General features: G+C 39.9%; 1 protein-coding gene across 3 annotated transcripts in view; it reads left to right on the top strand.

Moving 5' to 3' along the window:
- The window catches only part of NAV2 (neuron navigator 2), a 233,309-nt gene that overhangs the window by 203,962 nt on the left and 13,803 nt on the right, over positions 1–15,544 (top strand). For 2 of the 3 annotated variants that reach the window (XM_075163316.1, XM_075163317.1), the window contains 10 exons: positions 1,503–1,526; positions 1,646–1,720; positions 6,259–6,342; positions 6,933–7,044; positions 7,529–7,674; positions 9,910–9,918; positions 10,316–10,488; positions 13,214–13,367; positions 13,895–14,054; positions 14,544–14,644. In XM_075163316.1, coding sequence (XP_075019417.1) covers positions 1,503–1,526; positions 1,646–1,720; positions 6,259–6,342; positions 6,933–7,044; positions 7,529–7,674; positions 9,910–9,918; positions 10,316–10,488; positions 13,214–13,367; positions 13,895–14,054; positions 14,544–14,644 — 1,038 coding nt within the window. The remainder of the gene's footprint in view (positions 1–1,502; positions 1,527–1,645; positions 1,721–6,258; positions 6,343–6,932; positions 7,045–7,528; positions 7,675–9,909; positions 9,919–10,315; positions 10,489–13,213; positions 13,368–13,894; positions 14,055–14,543; positions 14,645–15,544) is intronic. The other variant, XM_075163318.1, reaches the window with a different exon arrangement.

The following is a 15,544-nucleotide window of genomic DNA, read 5'->3' as shown; positions in this document are numbered from 1 at the left end:
ATTTAAACAATATACTATGGAAGACCTTGTAAGTTAAGACTATACCTGTGCTGTAAGGGGGAGGTCAGGCTGCACCCTGTCTTGCCTCGCTTTTCTCTAGCTAGTTGGGTGTTAACTGCAGCGACCCAGGGGCACAGCGGATTCCAGCCCGCGCAAGGCTGTGCGGAAGTATTTGGCACTGATGGTTAATTCCCGGTGGCTTCACCGCTGTGAATATCCAAGCTAGCCAGATTAAAGGTGGCTCATATATTCCTGGCACACTATGATCACAGTTTTGGGGGTTTCTTGAAGCACAACCCTTTTAAAAAACAGTGGATAATAGTTACTTCTGAAGTACGTGTTAATTGAACAGGATCTTCAATTTCAAGTTCTTATGCAAGTATGATGCATCTTCACCCTTACCACACATCCACAGCTGAAACAAGCATATGTGATACAAGAGTACGTGGAAGAACTTGCTCTTGGAAGATCATGTGTAACTGCCTATGAAGTCTTGTCAAGCCAGCATAGTGTTATTTAGCGTTATTTCACATACATGTTTCACTGTTAGGAAGCTAGAGGTGTAACATGGCCTTAAGACCTTGATAATAAATTGAAAATACCGCCTTTCATTATTGACCTTGCCTGAAGCAAGGTCCATATGAAGCCGAAACAGATAACGTATTGGAAGGATGGAAAACAGACCTTTTCCTCTCGGCTGTTGTTTATAACCATGAGAGCCACAAGGAGAGTACTCGGCAGCTGCTGTCTAAGCTTCTGGTTTTTGTGCTTGCTGTCCAAGAACGAGTGGCTCTTAATAGTGCGGTTTGATGGGTATAATTTTCATGGTGGCTGGTAGTGGACATGTTTACATAAGGACAGTGGAGTGTGTAACTTCCTACCATCATATACTTCTCTTTAGCTGGTAACTTTGGTTAGAAACAAGCCATAGTAACCACAGTTTTATCGCGCAGACCACAACGGATGGTCAGTACATCCACTTTGCATCCTCAGATAACTAGTTGTGTGTCCTCAGCTTTTCATCACCACAGTGCCTAGGCAGCACCCAAGTGGGAGTAATTTTTTTTTTCACATCACTTTGGAATGCACAAACGTGATCTCCATTCCATGGAGAGCTGAGCATGGGAGGACGGGAATTGCCTAGGATCAGCCACGTTCTGTGACAGTCCTGGCTCTTCAGAGCCTCGTGCAGTCCCTTATGCACGGAGGCAGGACTTCACCCTTCCACGGTTCAGACTTGGAGGTGCACGGGTCGGCAGGCTGGGAAGTGGAGCCCAAATTCCTTCCTGCAGGAAGTAGTGTACAAGCAGCCTGTTTTCTTTCTCCTGAAGAGTAAATAAATTAGGAGATTACCTTAGATTGGATATGGGTATGGGATCCAAAATAAGGAATTCATATTAGAGTTCTTGAAACGCAAAAAAAAAAAGGAAAAATTTGATAAATTTGTCAGGCTAGTTATCTTGTAATATCCTCATGTATTTTCCTCCGTTTTTATTTTATAGCCTGAAGAGAAGTGCCAGTCAGAGGTAAGAGCACGTCGTGTTTGACAGGCATAAATGTTCTGTCGAGACACTCTGCATTTCGTGTCTTGCTATTTTATTTCTCCATATTATGGTGCAGTAAAGTGCTCTCTTAAAATATATAGATTCGCAAGCTACGAAGAGAGTTGGATGCATCCCAAGAAAAAGTGTCAGCTCTGACAACTCAGTTGACTGCCAATGTGAGTACAACTCGGAGAACGAACACTAATAGGGAATGCATTTAATGCACCAACTACCACCTCTGTTTTTCTAAGTGACCAAAAGGTTTCATGTGTCTAACACTCGGTTCACATTACCTGTGTGTTTAAAAAAATAACTATATGTATGTGGGACCTTTCCAAAAATAACATCCTCTGTCCTACTGAATTGTCTTATGCCTTTTCTTTAAAGACTGAATTATAATATTCATTTGGCTTTATATATATGTAAACCATCTTCAGATCTTGAGAAAATCATTGAAGAAGGTGTCTTTTTTTATAAATAGCGTTATGTATTGTCATTTGGGTGGGATGAGATACAGATGAAGGTTATAATCAGTAGGAATAAAACTTGGTGGCAGTGTGGATTGAAATGCATTCTACTTTGCTGTCGCATAAAGATGTGGGCTAATGGCATGATAGGCAATAGTGGCATAAGGGGCTCTGAGAACAAATTTACAGTTACGGAGTGGACATACCTGATTTTTACCAGGGCAATACTTCTTGTTTCCTCTGAGGAATTTGATGAGTAAGTAATGTAAAACACTTGGAAAAAAAAGATTTGGAAGCCAGGAGGTGCTGAGGCAACACTATGTATGACCCTGAGCAAGTTTATTTGTGTGTTCTGTGCTGTAGTCACAGATAGCAGGAATCTGCAAAACAGAAGCTTGCTGGAAAAGTAAGCAATTCTAGAGTAAATAAGCTACAGATGAACAGTCATCAGATTGGATCATACTGACATCCTAGTTTGTGGGAATGAATAAACATCAGAACACTGAAGAGGATATTCCTGTCCATCAGCTCTCTGAATAGGTGGAATACGAAAGTTGGCACAGTGAAGGACAGCTTTCGTCTAAGCAGTAACACCTATCACAAGAAGGATTCAAGGGGAAATCTTCTGTGGCGTTCACTGACGCCATCGCAGTGCTTCATCCACCTTGCAAAATGGAAAAGGAAAACTAAGAACGCAGTTAATAGGGAAGTCAAATAAAAGGGCTTTGACTGCATGTAACCACTCCGTCACTTTGCCAAGAGGAAAAGAAAAAATTTTAAAAATCTTCCAAAAATTAAATCTTATGTTTGCCTTCCAAAGACAAAGAGGACTGGATACATGAGTTGGGTTTTATCCAGAAGCTTCTTTTACATGTAGGAAAGTGAGAACCAGATTCTCTTGCATGCATTTTTTTATCACGTCATTAAATAACCCAGCTTGTGTCCTTCAAACAAAGAACGTGTCAGCTCTGCAACTCATCTAGCTCTGCCTTAGTTGTGTTGCATTCTTCTTCACACGGTGTTGGGATCCAGTAGGCTGTTACTCGGCACAGGAGTCAGTAGCCTGTCTCCAAGTGAGTAGCGCAGGCTGCTGTGTGCCTGCCCAGCTGCCCTTAATTTGCCCAAGAATTTGTGTGTGGTTACTACAATTATCTTTGCCGAGAATAGTTTTTAAGATATGCTGCTGCTGCACATTTTTGTTTGGTTTGGGGTCGTTTGTTTTTTTGTTGTTGTTGTTTTGATTTCTCCCCAACCCCCCAAAGAAAAGTTAGCATCATTTATTTTGATAATATGCCATTTTTGCTTCATTCACTTTGCTAAAATTTTGGGGTTTTTTATTCATGCTATTTAAACTTCTTGGACTTCAACCTGGCCCTGATTTGACCATAAATCAGTTACAGTCTGCTGCAGAAATGATGCTGTAACTGTCCTAGTAATATATTTCACTCTCTAGCCACCTCTTTTCAGAGAACATACTCTTTTTCCATGTAAAAGGCCAGGTCTGCTCCCAAAAAAGTTAAGACTAATAAATGCTGTTTGTTAAGACACTGCTTTATGGACATTTCCTTTACACAAGATTTTTTTTTTAAAAAATGCTTTTAATTTTTTTAATTTTTTTAATTGCTTAGGCAATTTGAATTCATCGGTTCATTTAATTTATTAATTTTTTCCTGAATTTTCCTGTATACACACTGCAGCTTTTGATGCTGTCAGGGGCAAGAATTTTGGAAAGCTTTTGCTCCAGCTAGGAAGTGAAGATACCTATTTTCCATAGCTCACTGAACAGTTTCCAAAGAGGAGTAATTTAAAGGTGTCTGATCTGGTTTTGAAAGAGCAACTTTTTCTTAAGGTTCAGGTCAAAGAATTAAGGGTTCATATCCCATTATTAATCCAGGCAGTCCCACTTGCCCATTTATTTTTTGCTTTTGCAAAGTATTGCTGAGGATTCGTGAATATCAGTTTTGTTATTCCCTGTTAGTCCTCCCCAACAGAAACTTTGCAGTCTGTGTTTTTAAAATAAATATTTAGATTTTCAAACATGTGCAGTGTGAGGGTTTAAATTGCTTTTTGCTATTTTCTCACAGTCTCAGCTCTGCTTATTTTCATAGAGGCTGATGGGAATGAGAGATGCACATCCCCGTGTTATTGTACTGCTCACGTTTGTTTTCATTGCGAATGTGAGAACAGTTATTTAGGATAAGTCAGCTGTGTGCGTATGATGAATAAGTCTGGAATAGCTCTGTGAAAGGTTTTGCTATTCTGTATATATTTAGGTGAGAGAATGTCCTTTTCCGCTTGGAAAGATTTTGCACAATTTTACTTGTCGTTGTGTGTATGGAATTATTTTTTAATAGAGAAATAAAATATTATTTGCTATGGTTAGTGTACATGGTTATGGCTAATGAGACAAATATATATTGAACTATGTCTGTGTTCGGTTACATATGCAACTGCATATAGATCTAGATATATAGATTTACATGTATATCTATGAATAGATAGATAGATATACATGTATATCTACAAAACAATGCCATATCATGGCACTAGAAACATAGTACCTTTTTATCAAGTTTCTTTCCATTTTTTCAATCTACTTTTCCTTCCTTTTACTTCTCAGTCATTTTCAGTTCTTAGCTGACGTCCTTAATATGGTTGACATTGGGTTCTCAGTGCTTCATGGGAAAAGAAAAACGGGTAATTGGCCAAGCACCAGGAAGTCGTGGGTGGTATTTAGCACGTGGACCTCGGTTGCAAGCAAGGTGCACTCAAATATTGGCGAAGTCTTGACTTAGATGCAGGTATATCAGCTGATAAAGCATCTGGCAGACTGGCTGCAGTGCTGCGGTAGCCCTGTCCCCACCCTTGTGCGGAGGAGGCATCTCTGGACTGACCTGACTGACTTGGCTCTCGGAGTTCTCCCGTTGGTAGCACAGTGAGAATCTCCCCCTCTGTGACTTCCAGTGCCTTTTTGCCTTAAGTATCCACAAGGAAAATAGTGATCTAGTTGGAGGGAAGTTTCTGCCTCGCCTTCCTCGATCTAAAAACTTGCTTTGTATTTTATTTACTGTTTTCTATTTTATTTTACTTTTTAGGGTATCCTCCTAAAACTTAGGAGTGACGTTTTGGGTTTTTTGGTACTCTCTGGAAAAAGATTTAAACTTTTTGTGAAAAGTTCTGTGGCAGGAGTTAACTACTTAACTGCTTGAGGGTACCTGAAGACTATCACTAAGTAACCTTTTACATGTTAATAATGGCCCACATCAAAAGTGTTTTTTTTTGTGATGTTTAGAATCTTTTTGTGATACTTTTTGTGATAGGAGGTCTTTACATGTCATTGCTTGCAGTAGCTTGGGGATGTGGCTACATAACCAAGGACATCCTTCCATGCCTTTTTGGTGTCGGGAATACTTTCAGGTGACAAGGTGTATTCCCTAAAGCGTCCCTTAAAAGCCTCAGATGCTTAATCTGTGAGATGTTTCCAAAAAAAATTGAATCTGATATGTCTTTCTGTTTCAACGAAGTAGCAAAATGTGTTTTCCATTTATCACAAACTCTAAGCAGCTTTAAACAACTGAGAAAAGTACCTGAACTGGATTCGTTTGAGATGTGGCTCTTAAGGGACCTCAAGTCCTAGGGACCCAGAAGGTGGTTTTGTTCTCAGATGTATTCTGGATTGCACATTTTACAGTATAATTGAGAATTCCAAACCGGAAAAAAAATCTGCTATGCTGCTCTGTTAGAGTATGTCCGAGGCAGCTGTCCTGGCTATTGAAATCACAGTATCAAAGAAGTGGATGTAGCAGCTGACTGAGGAGCCACCTTCAGCAAATCTCCTCCTGGTGTGCCAGGTCGCACGTTACTCCTACGTCTGTGTTTTCCAAAGCGTTTGGTAGCAGCTGCTGCCGAGCAGGGCATGGTTTATAGCCTAAATCTGCATCGTTTCATAGTGTGCTGCTAGCAGTAGTTGTACGTGAAAGGGCTGTCGTTTTCTAAGATTCTGAAATTGGTCTGTTACCTTTGGCATTTCTAATTTTCCACAATTAAATTGTTCCTGGTAATTTGTTTGCAAACATTTTCACAACATATGCTCTACTCGTTTGACCTTTTCTAATCGGTGTTATTTTCTCCGTATCATTTACACAACAAACAACGCAATGCAGGAGGTGGTCCATTTAAATACCTGCAGGAGCGTTCTTGTTTTGGGGGGGAGAGAACAAACCACTTCTGTATGGTTTAACTTCCAGGCTCACCTGGTGGCAGCATTTGAGCAGAGCCTGGGGAACATGACCATCAGACTGCAGAGCCTGACAATGACAGCGGAACAAAAGGCAAGCTTGAAAAGTATTTGGGGAAGTCTTAACTTCTGTTTCCAGCACTTGTTGCTTGTGTCCACCTGTAGTTGGGGGAGGGGGGTGTCACATACACCGTTTGCTTTAGTTTCCTCAATTGTGGTGATGGAGTAAAACATAATAAAAATTTTGTATAAAATACTTGTTTTCCTCACTGGGATGTTGTGACAACTGATCAGGTTATTTCTATAAATTGTTGCTTTGGACACAAGTCTTCAGTATTGCATATTTTTGTAATAAATTTCTTCCCAATGCATCCACACATGTGCATGTGCAAGAGAAACACCAAGAAAAATCCTTGCAAGACAGGCAACATTGGGTTTTTAGACAGTATACTTGAATATCCATTATTTCTGTATTACAGAGTAATTTTTGTATCATAATAACCAAGCTATTTTGCAGCCTGTTGAGGGTGTGCTTCCCCAGGTATACCAAACCTCATTTTCATTTCCTTGTACATATATATTCCATAAATTCTCTATCAACTGCCAATGCTCAGATTGAAATGTGGAGGAGTTAGATACCATCTGCATTTTCCAAGGTATCACTGTTTTTTTTTCTTATTCAAGGACTCAGAACTGAACGAGTTAAGGAAGACTATTGAACTACTGAAGAAGCAAAACGCTGCTGCCCAGGCTGCCATCAATGGAGTCATCAACACACCTGAGCTCAACTGCAAAGGTGAGAAGCAAGCCCTACATTTAGCGACTGTGCGGTGCTCGTGGGACTTCAGACCTCCTGGTAATATCTGACGTAACCATCAGAGATCAGCTTTGTCTCATGACCGTGCTCTAGTGACTTGTTTCGGTATCGTGGGGGTTTGAAATGGGTTGTGTAAATAGTGCGGTCAGTTCTACAGAAGTAAATGGCTGTGTTAGGCACATGAGAAGGCATTTTAACAAAGCTTTTCCACCTTCAGTGTGAGCTCACTGAATTTCCTATATGCATTTAGTAATTCACCCACCTAGACACTGATGTGAAGCAGCAGGGAGCAGAGATCCCCGTTTCAGAGCTGTCAGGCATTTGGCTTTATTTTCTTTGGTGTTTTCAGTAATTGCCAATATAGAGTCTGAATGCAGCCCTGTCTTCTCACTTCTCTTACTTATCCCAGTAATTTATATCAAATTTCTTACATGATTTTGACACCGCCTCCGTTCGTATTCAGGACCTGGAGCTGCTCAACCCACAGACCTGCGGATCCGAAGGCAGCACTCTTCGGATAGCGTCTCCAGTATTAACAGTGCTACCAGTCACTCCAGTGTGGGAAGCAACATAGAGAGTGATTCAAAGAAAAAGAAGAGGAAGAACTGGGTGAGTGTATTTTAACAGATTGCGTGAGGTTTATATAAAATTGTCAGAACATGCACGGTGAAATCTAGCCGCTCGGCTCCTCCTTCCTCCCCTCATGCAACAGGTCAGCACAAGGACTATGCACTGTTTAAATCCTGTGTAAACTCTCTTTTGAAGGCTTAATTGAGTCGTAAGTGATGTATATGCTTGTGTTGACTCTGCCTAGGATTGAATTTGAGCTTAACAGCCAAAAGGCCAGTCTTAAATTAGAAATAGTTGTCAAAGATCAATTCTGGCTAAAAGTAATATGATGTCCAACCCCTCAGGGAAAACTCGACGTCTGTCATTAAAGTAAAACAAATCCACAATGAGAGATCATTCTGACTTTTTTTTTTTTTGACTCGTAGGGCTTTCTTTTAAGTGAACATGTTAAACACTTTAAGAACTCTGTTTTGAACATTACCATCGAGTTCTACAACAAAAAAAGACCAATTTTTAAAAAATTTACTGTGGTAGACATTTATTTTGCAAGATTTTGCAATACTTACCTGTCATTTCCCATTCTTCCTTTTTTGCTCATCATGTACTGTGTACAAGGTACCCTGTACTGGAGGAAAGGTACATTATATTGAACTCCCATTTTCAATTAGACCATAAGTGCCTTAGTGACCTAGTCTGATTGTAGTTTGGACTAAAGTCCCTAGATCCTTTATTGTAGCCAGTAAAGCAATCCACCCCTTCCTTCCCACTGAATTTAAGTCTCCCTGGATCTTTTGGGTGTACAGATAAATCTCTATAGATACAAAATGTGGTTTGAGCTGGTAAAAGCTTGATTTGTATTTGCACAATAGCCTTTCAGAAATGTTTATGAAACTCCTGCACTGTAAGAAACAGCTTCCTGAGCAGGTTCTTGTTTTTATTTCTCTCTTATCCCAGTGGTTTCATTTTGATATCATGCCAGCTCCTTCATAACAGCAGTATTTCCACTCTGTCCCTTAAATAATTTGGTTGAATGGAAACAATGTCATCTCCAAATCCTTCTTGTGCTGGGTTATACATTAGTTATAGACAAAGTAAATTGCTGTAACTTTTAAATTGCTAGCGACTCTTAATTTGTGACACAAAGCTTTTGTAATCATTAAGCTTTAGTTAAGATAAAACACTTTTTAAATTTTTGCTTTAGCTTCTATTCTTTGTTATTGTAACCTAGTCGATATTATCCTACATCAGCCTACACTTCTCATTCATCAGGTGACTATTTTTAAAGAAGGTTAAGGAAACATCTCCTTATTATAAAGAGAAATAAATAAAGTTTTCATGAGGTAGAAGAAACAGGACAGAATTTTTATGTTGTTATTAAAAATGAGTACATCATTGTTGTAAAATGAAGATTGGAAATTAAATCAGTAATTTACTGAGAAAAATATATAAGTTGAGTCTGATTCACAGGTTGTTTATTCCACAAATACTGAGGAAGTTCTCAGCCAAGATCTTTTTCTTATATATAGAAACAACGCAGCTGTCCATTCAGAGCTGAAACACCAGATTTTCAACATTTCTCACCGTAGGAGTCTTTTCCTAGTTTAAAAATAACTTTCAGCTCATATTAAGCCAGCCTGTTTACAACGTGTAATTTGCAATAGTGTTAAAATGGTGTTCATGGAGTGTCCTGAGTTGGAAGGGACCCATGAGGATCACCAAGTGCAAACCCTGACTCCACAGAGGGCAACCTAAAATTTAAACCGTATATCTAAGAGCGTTGTCCAAATGCTTCTTGAACACTAACTGTTGAACTGTAACTTCAGGATAACGTTAGTTTAATCGTATGAATATTCATTCTTCTTGTTATTTGGAAAATGGCAGTGACATTAAAAAAGGTTATTTTGGTTGCAGGTAGGTAGAGACGATTCAGTCTTTTTGCGTGGTGAAATACCTGTTCCTGCAAGGAAAAACACAACATTAGCTTGGCTGTTAGCCAAAACATTCTGTCTGAGCTAAGGAGAAAATATAATTTAAATAGTTAAGAGATTTGGTTCTGGTGTCTCCCTCAAGTAATGCAAAAAATGGCCGTATGTTGTTTGAAACACCTGGTTTTGGAAAATACAAGGTTCCAGTTTTAAAGTAACTGTTGGTCTTTGTTGATTATTGGTCATGTTTGTCTTAGAAATCCAAAGCTTTCCTTATCACTGGCTTTATCTGTTAAAACATGTCTTTTTTCCTTCCCCCACTTCCTTTCGCTTGCGCTTCTTCCGGCAGGTCAATGAGGTAAGGAAGACCTACTTTAAACTATGAGATACAAAGCTAACCCATCCATTTACATCACTAACCACTTCAGCATCATTAACCTTGTCTGAGCCACGTGACATTAGAGCTGCAAGTTGTTTTGACATCGCTGCAAAGCTTGTTGCACTGAACAGAATTTGCTATAAAATAGTTACCTTAAAAATAGGAAGCATTGATATCCAGTCCTATTGACCTTATTAATCTCATAAAATAGCTAAGGAAAAAAAGCTTTTTTATTCTTTTTTACCCATATTAAAATATATGTGAGTATGGCTGTATCATTTGGAGTATTTGCATGTTAAGAGTTTTTACTCTGTGGCTTCTTTTGCCTGGTTTCATTCTTAATGATGTGCCTACTGTTGTGGTCTTGTTTTTTCAGTTACGCAGCTCCTTCAAGCAAGCTTTTGGTAAAAAGAAATCTCCCAAGTCAGCATCTTCTCACTCAGATATTGAGGAGATGACCGATTCTTCATTACCTTCTTCACCAAAGCTACCACACCATAACTCCACTGTTTCAACACCATTACTGAGAGCTTCCCATTCCAATTCTCTGTAAGTGATTTCTTCAAATTTTTAAATAGAAAATGGAGTGGAAGGCATCTTGCTGCATTGGTAGAGGAAAGGAGAACTATCACACTTTGGAGAGATCCAATGTTTTCCATGCTAGCCTTACAGGACATCTCTAGGCCACTTTACGGAAACAAGCAGAGGCAAAATGTACCCTACACCGTCCTGTCCCCTTTGGTTCCTCTGTCTAAGAATCTGCACATCTGTGTAAGCACTACAGGAGTCTGAGAGCTGTTCCGTGACATGCACTGCTAAAACCAGCTGTTCACCGTGAGGCCGCAGCAGAAGACACAGTGGGCCAGACAGGGTTGTCCTGTAGATCAGGGCTGGTCTGTTGCCACTCATCAGTGCTACTCCCAAGCATCACTTACGGTATATCCCAGAGCGGGGCTGGGTTTTGGGTAAAATCCTTAACCCTGTCATACTGGCAAAAGAACGAGCAAAGATCACACTTTCAACTACTGCCTATTTTCAGTGTTCGGTAGTCGAAGGAGATTACAGGCAGAGGACAGAAAAGTTGAATTTACATATTCAGGGAAGATACATGAGCTGTCTCCCAAGCCAAAACTTTTGCATTAGTGTCCAGGAAGCCAAAATCATTGCATTGTTACTGTGTTACAATTTAATATTTCATTGGGGTGCTCTCTCAGCAGAACATACTGAGTATGAAGAGTATTTATAACCAGGGTGACCTTGGAGTGCAGAATTAATTGGATCTCTTGCTGTTAATGAAACAAGCCAGGCCAAGTCTGGGGTTTTGTTTTCTCTGTTGGCTAAAGACAGCACATATTGTACTAATCTGCAGTGATGAGTTCCCAATTAAGTTGACAAATTCAGATAAAGGTAAGGATTTACTGGAGATCAAACAGCATGGTTTAGTGATACAGCTGAACTCATCTAGCGGCTTGTGCCTGATGAATGGAGATGATCCGCTCCTCGTTTGTTCTGTACCTCCCCAGCCACCTGTGCCTGGTCCTTCCCTTGCACAGGCTCTGCTACTTCTCAGACAACCCCACTGAGCCGATGCAACATGCTAAATTGTGTGAAAAATAATTTGACAGAAACACGAACAGTTTTTTTCCCCAGGTTGCTGGGTTGACTCGGCTCGGGGGTCTGATCAGACTCTGATGAGCGCCAGAGCTGGCATAAGCGTGGGGGCATGACAGCAGCCCAGCCGGGAGCAGGCTGGGGAAAAGGAGTGAGAAACAAATGTGTCCTTTGGGTAGCAGCAAGCTATTGTATAGGCTCATCTATAGGACCAAACCGTACCCTTCTGCTTGTGTGTGAGATGTGGACTTCAAAGTCAGGACTTCTGCTCTGCTGCTTAACTCATTTTATGTCCATGGGAAGGTCACAGGCAGTCTTGATGCTTCATTTTGACCACCTGTGAAATAAAGTTAAATAATTGCGTTACTGCACTGTTTTGAGTCTAAATTCACATTTTAGAATGTGCTTGGAAAACTTTGTAAAACAGCGTTTCTGTTAATTCTATCAGTAGCTTCGTCACTTGAGTAGGATAAATAAATACAGAAAGTTGTAAGAGGCAGTATTGTGAAAATAGAATTACCAGGCAGCCTTACGACCTTGTAGATGTCATGCAAAGCTTCCAGCCTGATTTCAGATCAAATGCATTTGAGTAAGTACCCAAACTTGAAGTTTTGCCCATCACTTGTTTTCACATGAAGAAGTGAAAACAATAGCAATAGTTTCCAGCCGTATCATAACGATGAAACGTTAGGAGCAGAAGATAATCCCCCATGAATTTTTTTTAAAGCTTCTCCAGTCTCTTGAGCCTAACTCAGTGAGTTTCTGGTGACTACAGCAAATTGTGCTTTAGAAATCTAAGGCCAGAAAATTGTCAAATGATGATCCCGTCTATCGTCAGTCAAAATGCTGTGTGCACATGTCTCATCTTGACATGAAAGCCAAAAGGCTAAGCATGAGAAAAGAGTAAATATGCGAACTGAGGGAAGGCTAGAGCACAAGTAAAACTTGTGTGTTTTGGCTTATTGGCTTTTTGGTGGGGAAAACATCTCTCATTAACCTGCTTTAGGGAGAAACATTTTAAATGAAATCTCCCTCAAAGCATGCAGCTGTGTAGTTGATCTTTATACAGATACATTTACGAATGTGCTGAAACGTTACTCACCCAGAATCTTTTTTTGTGGGAGGAGGGAAGAAAAACGCCACCAAAAATTTTTTAAGCATGAGTGCTTTAAAGCGAGCAGGAATTTATCACGCTTCAATAGGTGTAGACTTCTAAAGCCCTCCAGAACAGTTCAGGGAAACCCAGCTGTGCACACCTGGTGAGCTTTAAATCTGTCTGTAAACTCATCAATCTCCAACGAACTGCTGTTACTGCCTGCACCCCCTTAATTTATTTAGATTTTGGCTTTAGAAGTTTTCCTTTATGGCAACTACCATGAAAAAAATGAAGACTACCCAATAGTAGGTGACTTCCAAAATTCTGTTTCAGATGCTGATTAAAGAAAAATAACCATCAGACATACTTATTTCACTAGTTTCTGATGTTTTCATGACCTATTTGAGATCTGATTTATGGTATCGCTAACCCAATAAGCCAAAACTGTTGCCTGCTTCCTGCAGAATAAAAGGGTTTTTTTCCTCCCTTACTAATAAATGATGGAATAGCACTACCTGAAAAGTAACAAATGGTCTTGTTCAATGTCTATTTTTCAATCTTCCCCAGTATTTCTGAATGCACTGACAGTGAAGCTGAAACGGTCATGCAGTTACGAAATGAGCTAAGAGACAAGGAGATGAAGTTGACTGATATTCGTCTAGAAGCCCTTAGCTCCGCTCATCAGCTTGACCAGCTTCGAGAGGCGATGAACAGAATGCAGGTAAGAAATAACCGCCCCAAATAATACAGACTAGTTTGATGTGTTAAAGGTTGGCCAACCTGCCACACAGTAAAGATCTGAAAGAAGGTAAATTTGAAGTTTTTGAATGCTTACTGAAAGTTATGTTTAGCTTTGTGCCAGTGTTAAACCTTGTACTTTCATTAAAAGTCAGCGTGAACACATGAATTCCGCTGCCCTCAGCTCTGCAGCTGTAACTGTTTCAACCCTAGAAACCTATGGGGAGATCATTTTGTTGACCGTCAGCAACCTCTTAAAATGTTCCCAGGCGCTCTGCCTTCAAGTAGCTGCATTTCAGTGTTTAGTGAATTCCCACATATTTATGTTTTCTAGGATACTTTGAAAAGTGTCATGGAAGGGATGTTGTAACAATTAAAATCATTAATTTATTAAAATATTATGAAAATGTCATTTCTGCTAAGCTAGTGTTTATTCTTAAGTTACTTATGTTGCTCTCTTTAAGTGTATGTTTTCACTGTGCCTTCTAACTCCTGACTTGTCTTTTCAAGAGTGAGATTGAAAAATTAAAAGCAGAAAATGATCGGTTGAAATCTGAAAACCACGGCAGCTGTAGCAGGGCTCAGTCTCAGGTTTCCATTTCGTCCTCTCCAAGACATTCAGTGGGTCTCTCTCAACACAGTTTGAACCTCACGGAGTCAACCAGTCTCGGTGAGTTTAATGAGAAAGGCGGTGGGCAGGTTTTATCCTGCACTTGGAAGATTTGGTTTGGTTAGCCATGGAAAAATGAAAGCATGAAAATTATTAACAGTTGAGGTGTGGAAATATGTCAGGAGCTGGCATAAAGCCTTCTTTTAAAATGTCGTCATAGGTCTGCTACGCCCTAGGTCGGAGTTGTCCAATTATGACCTCAGCTGCGAAGAGTCATGTTTAAAGCCATTTAATGGTGTACATTTGCCAGGGGATATATCTTAGGAAGGAAAATACAGAGCAACTGACTAATAATTTTCAATGACCTTCACTTTTTAAGAGTGATACTGATATTTGGTAGGGAAGTCAGTAAACCTGACGTTTTACCTCTGGGCACATGAAGCCCAGATGTGTTGTGTTTGACTACAATAGACGTGTTGGCGTAAACCAGAATAGTCTTCAGTGTTATTAAGATACAGCTGTGAAGCTGTTGATGTTTTCTGTTCACAGACATGCTGTTAGATGACAGTGGAGATGGCTCTGCCCGGAAAGAAGGAGGCAGGCACGTCAAAATAGTTGTCAACTTTCAGGATGAGATGAAATGGAAGGAGGTGGGTTGTGTTTCATCCCCAGCTTTGAAATACCAGTTACTTTGGAATGAGGCAGAGAATTCAAATCCAGTTTGTTTTGGAGGCTTTTATTTGCAAAAGATGTTTTAAAATTTTCTCTGCAAAATAGTTCATTGGTGTATCACTAGTGATAGCCAAGGCACTAAGCCCCCACTTCCTTGGAACTGCTGAGAGCCAACGCCACCAGTTCAGGTTGTCTCATGGACTCACCTGCAATAGCTTTTCATTGTACAGTTTCTTGAGCTGCCACCAGACTGGCCGTGAACATGTCAGTAACACAGGATTGCTAGACTAGACCACGTGTCAGCGGTATGGGTGATAATGTTACAATTTAAGCCTTTCAGTAGTATCTCGGAAAACCAGACCACTCTATCAGCATCAAGCAGGTTAGCAGACTAGTCTGTGCCTTGGGATAGCATCTGTTTAAGACTGATATGTTAAAAGCTGCACAAAGCTCTTGGACCTTTCTGTTAAACTTCAATCAAATTTTAACTAATAATGGAAACAATCCAATATGTAGATGGAAGGTGCACCGAAATGCTATAAGCATTCCGCAAGAACTTAATGGATCCAAACTGGGAGATCTTATCATTCTAGTTCAAGTCGTCCTCTCTGGTACAAGTTTCCCATTTTGAATGACATCTTTCAGATTTTCTCCATTCTTAAGTAATTGAAAGAATCCTAAATACACAAATAAATTTCAGATATTGTAAAACTTCAACCCACCTCATGTGCGTAATGCATGCAGGAACGTACTACACAATCTTTACCAAGCACTGACCTTGCTATTTCACATTATGAGTACCTGTAAAAGTGTATTTAAGAAATAATTTGATGTCTCTTGTAAGGGGGGGACAAAAATCTGAATAATCGGAAGTAAAA

The sequence above is a fragment of the Calonectris borealis genome, chromosome 14, assembly GCF_964195595.1.
Source record: "Calonectris borealis chromosome 14, bCalBor7.hap1.2, whole genome shotgun sequence".
In the NCBI taxonomy this organism is placed as follows: Eukaryota; Metazoa; Chordata; class Aves; order Procellariiformes; family Procellariidae; genus Calonectris; species Calonectris borealis.
The sequence above is the reverse complement of the archived record's forward strand: the minus strand, read 5'-3'. Positions and strand labels throughout refer to the sequence as shown.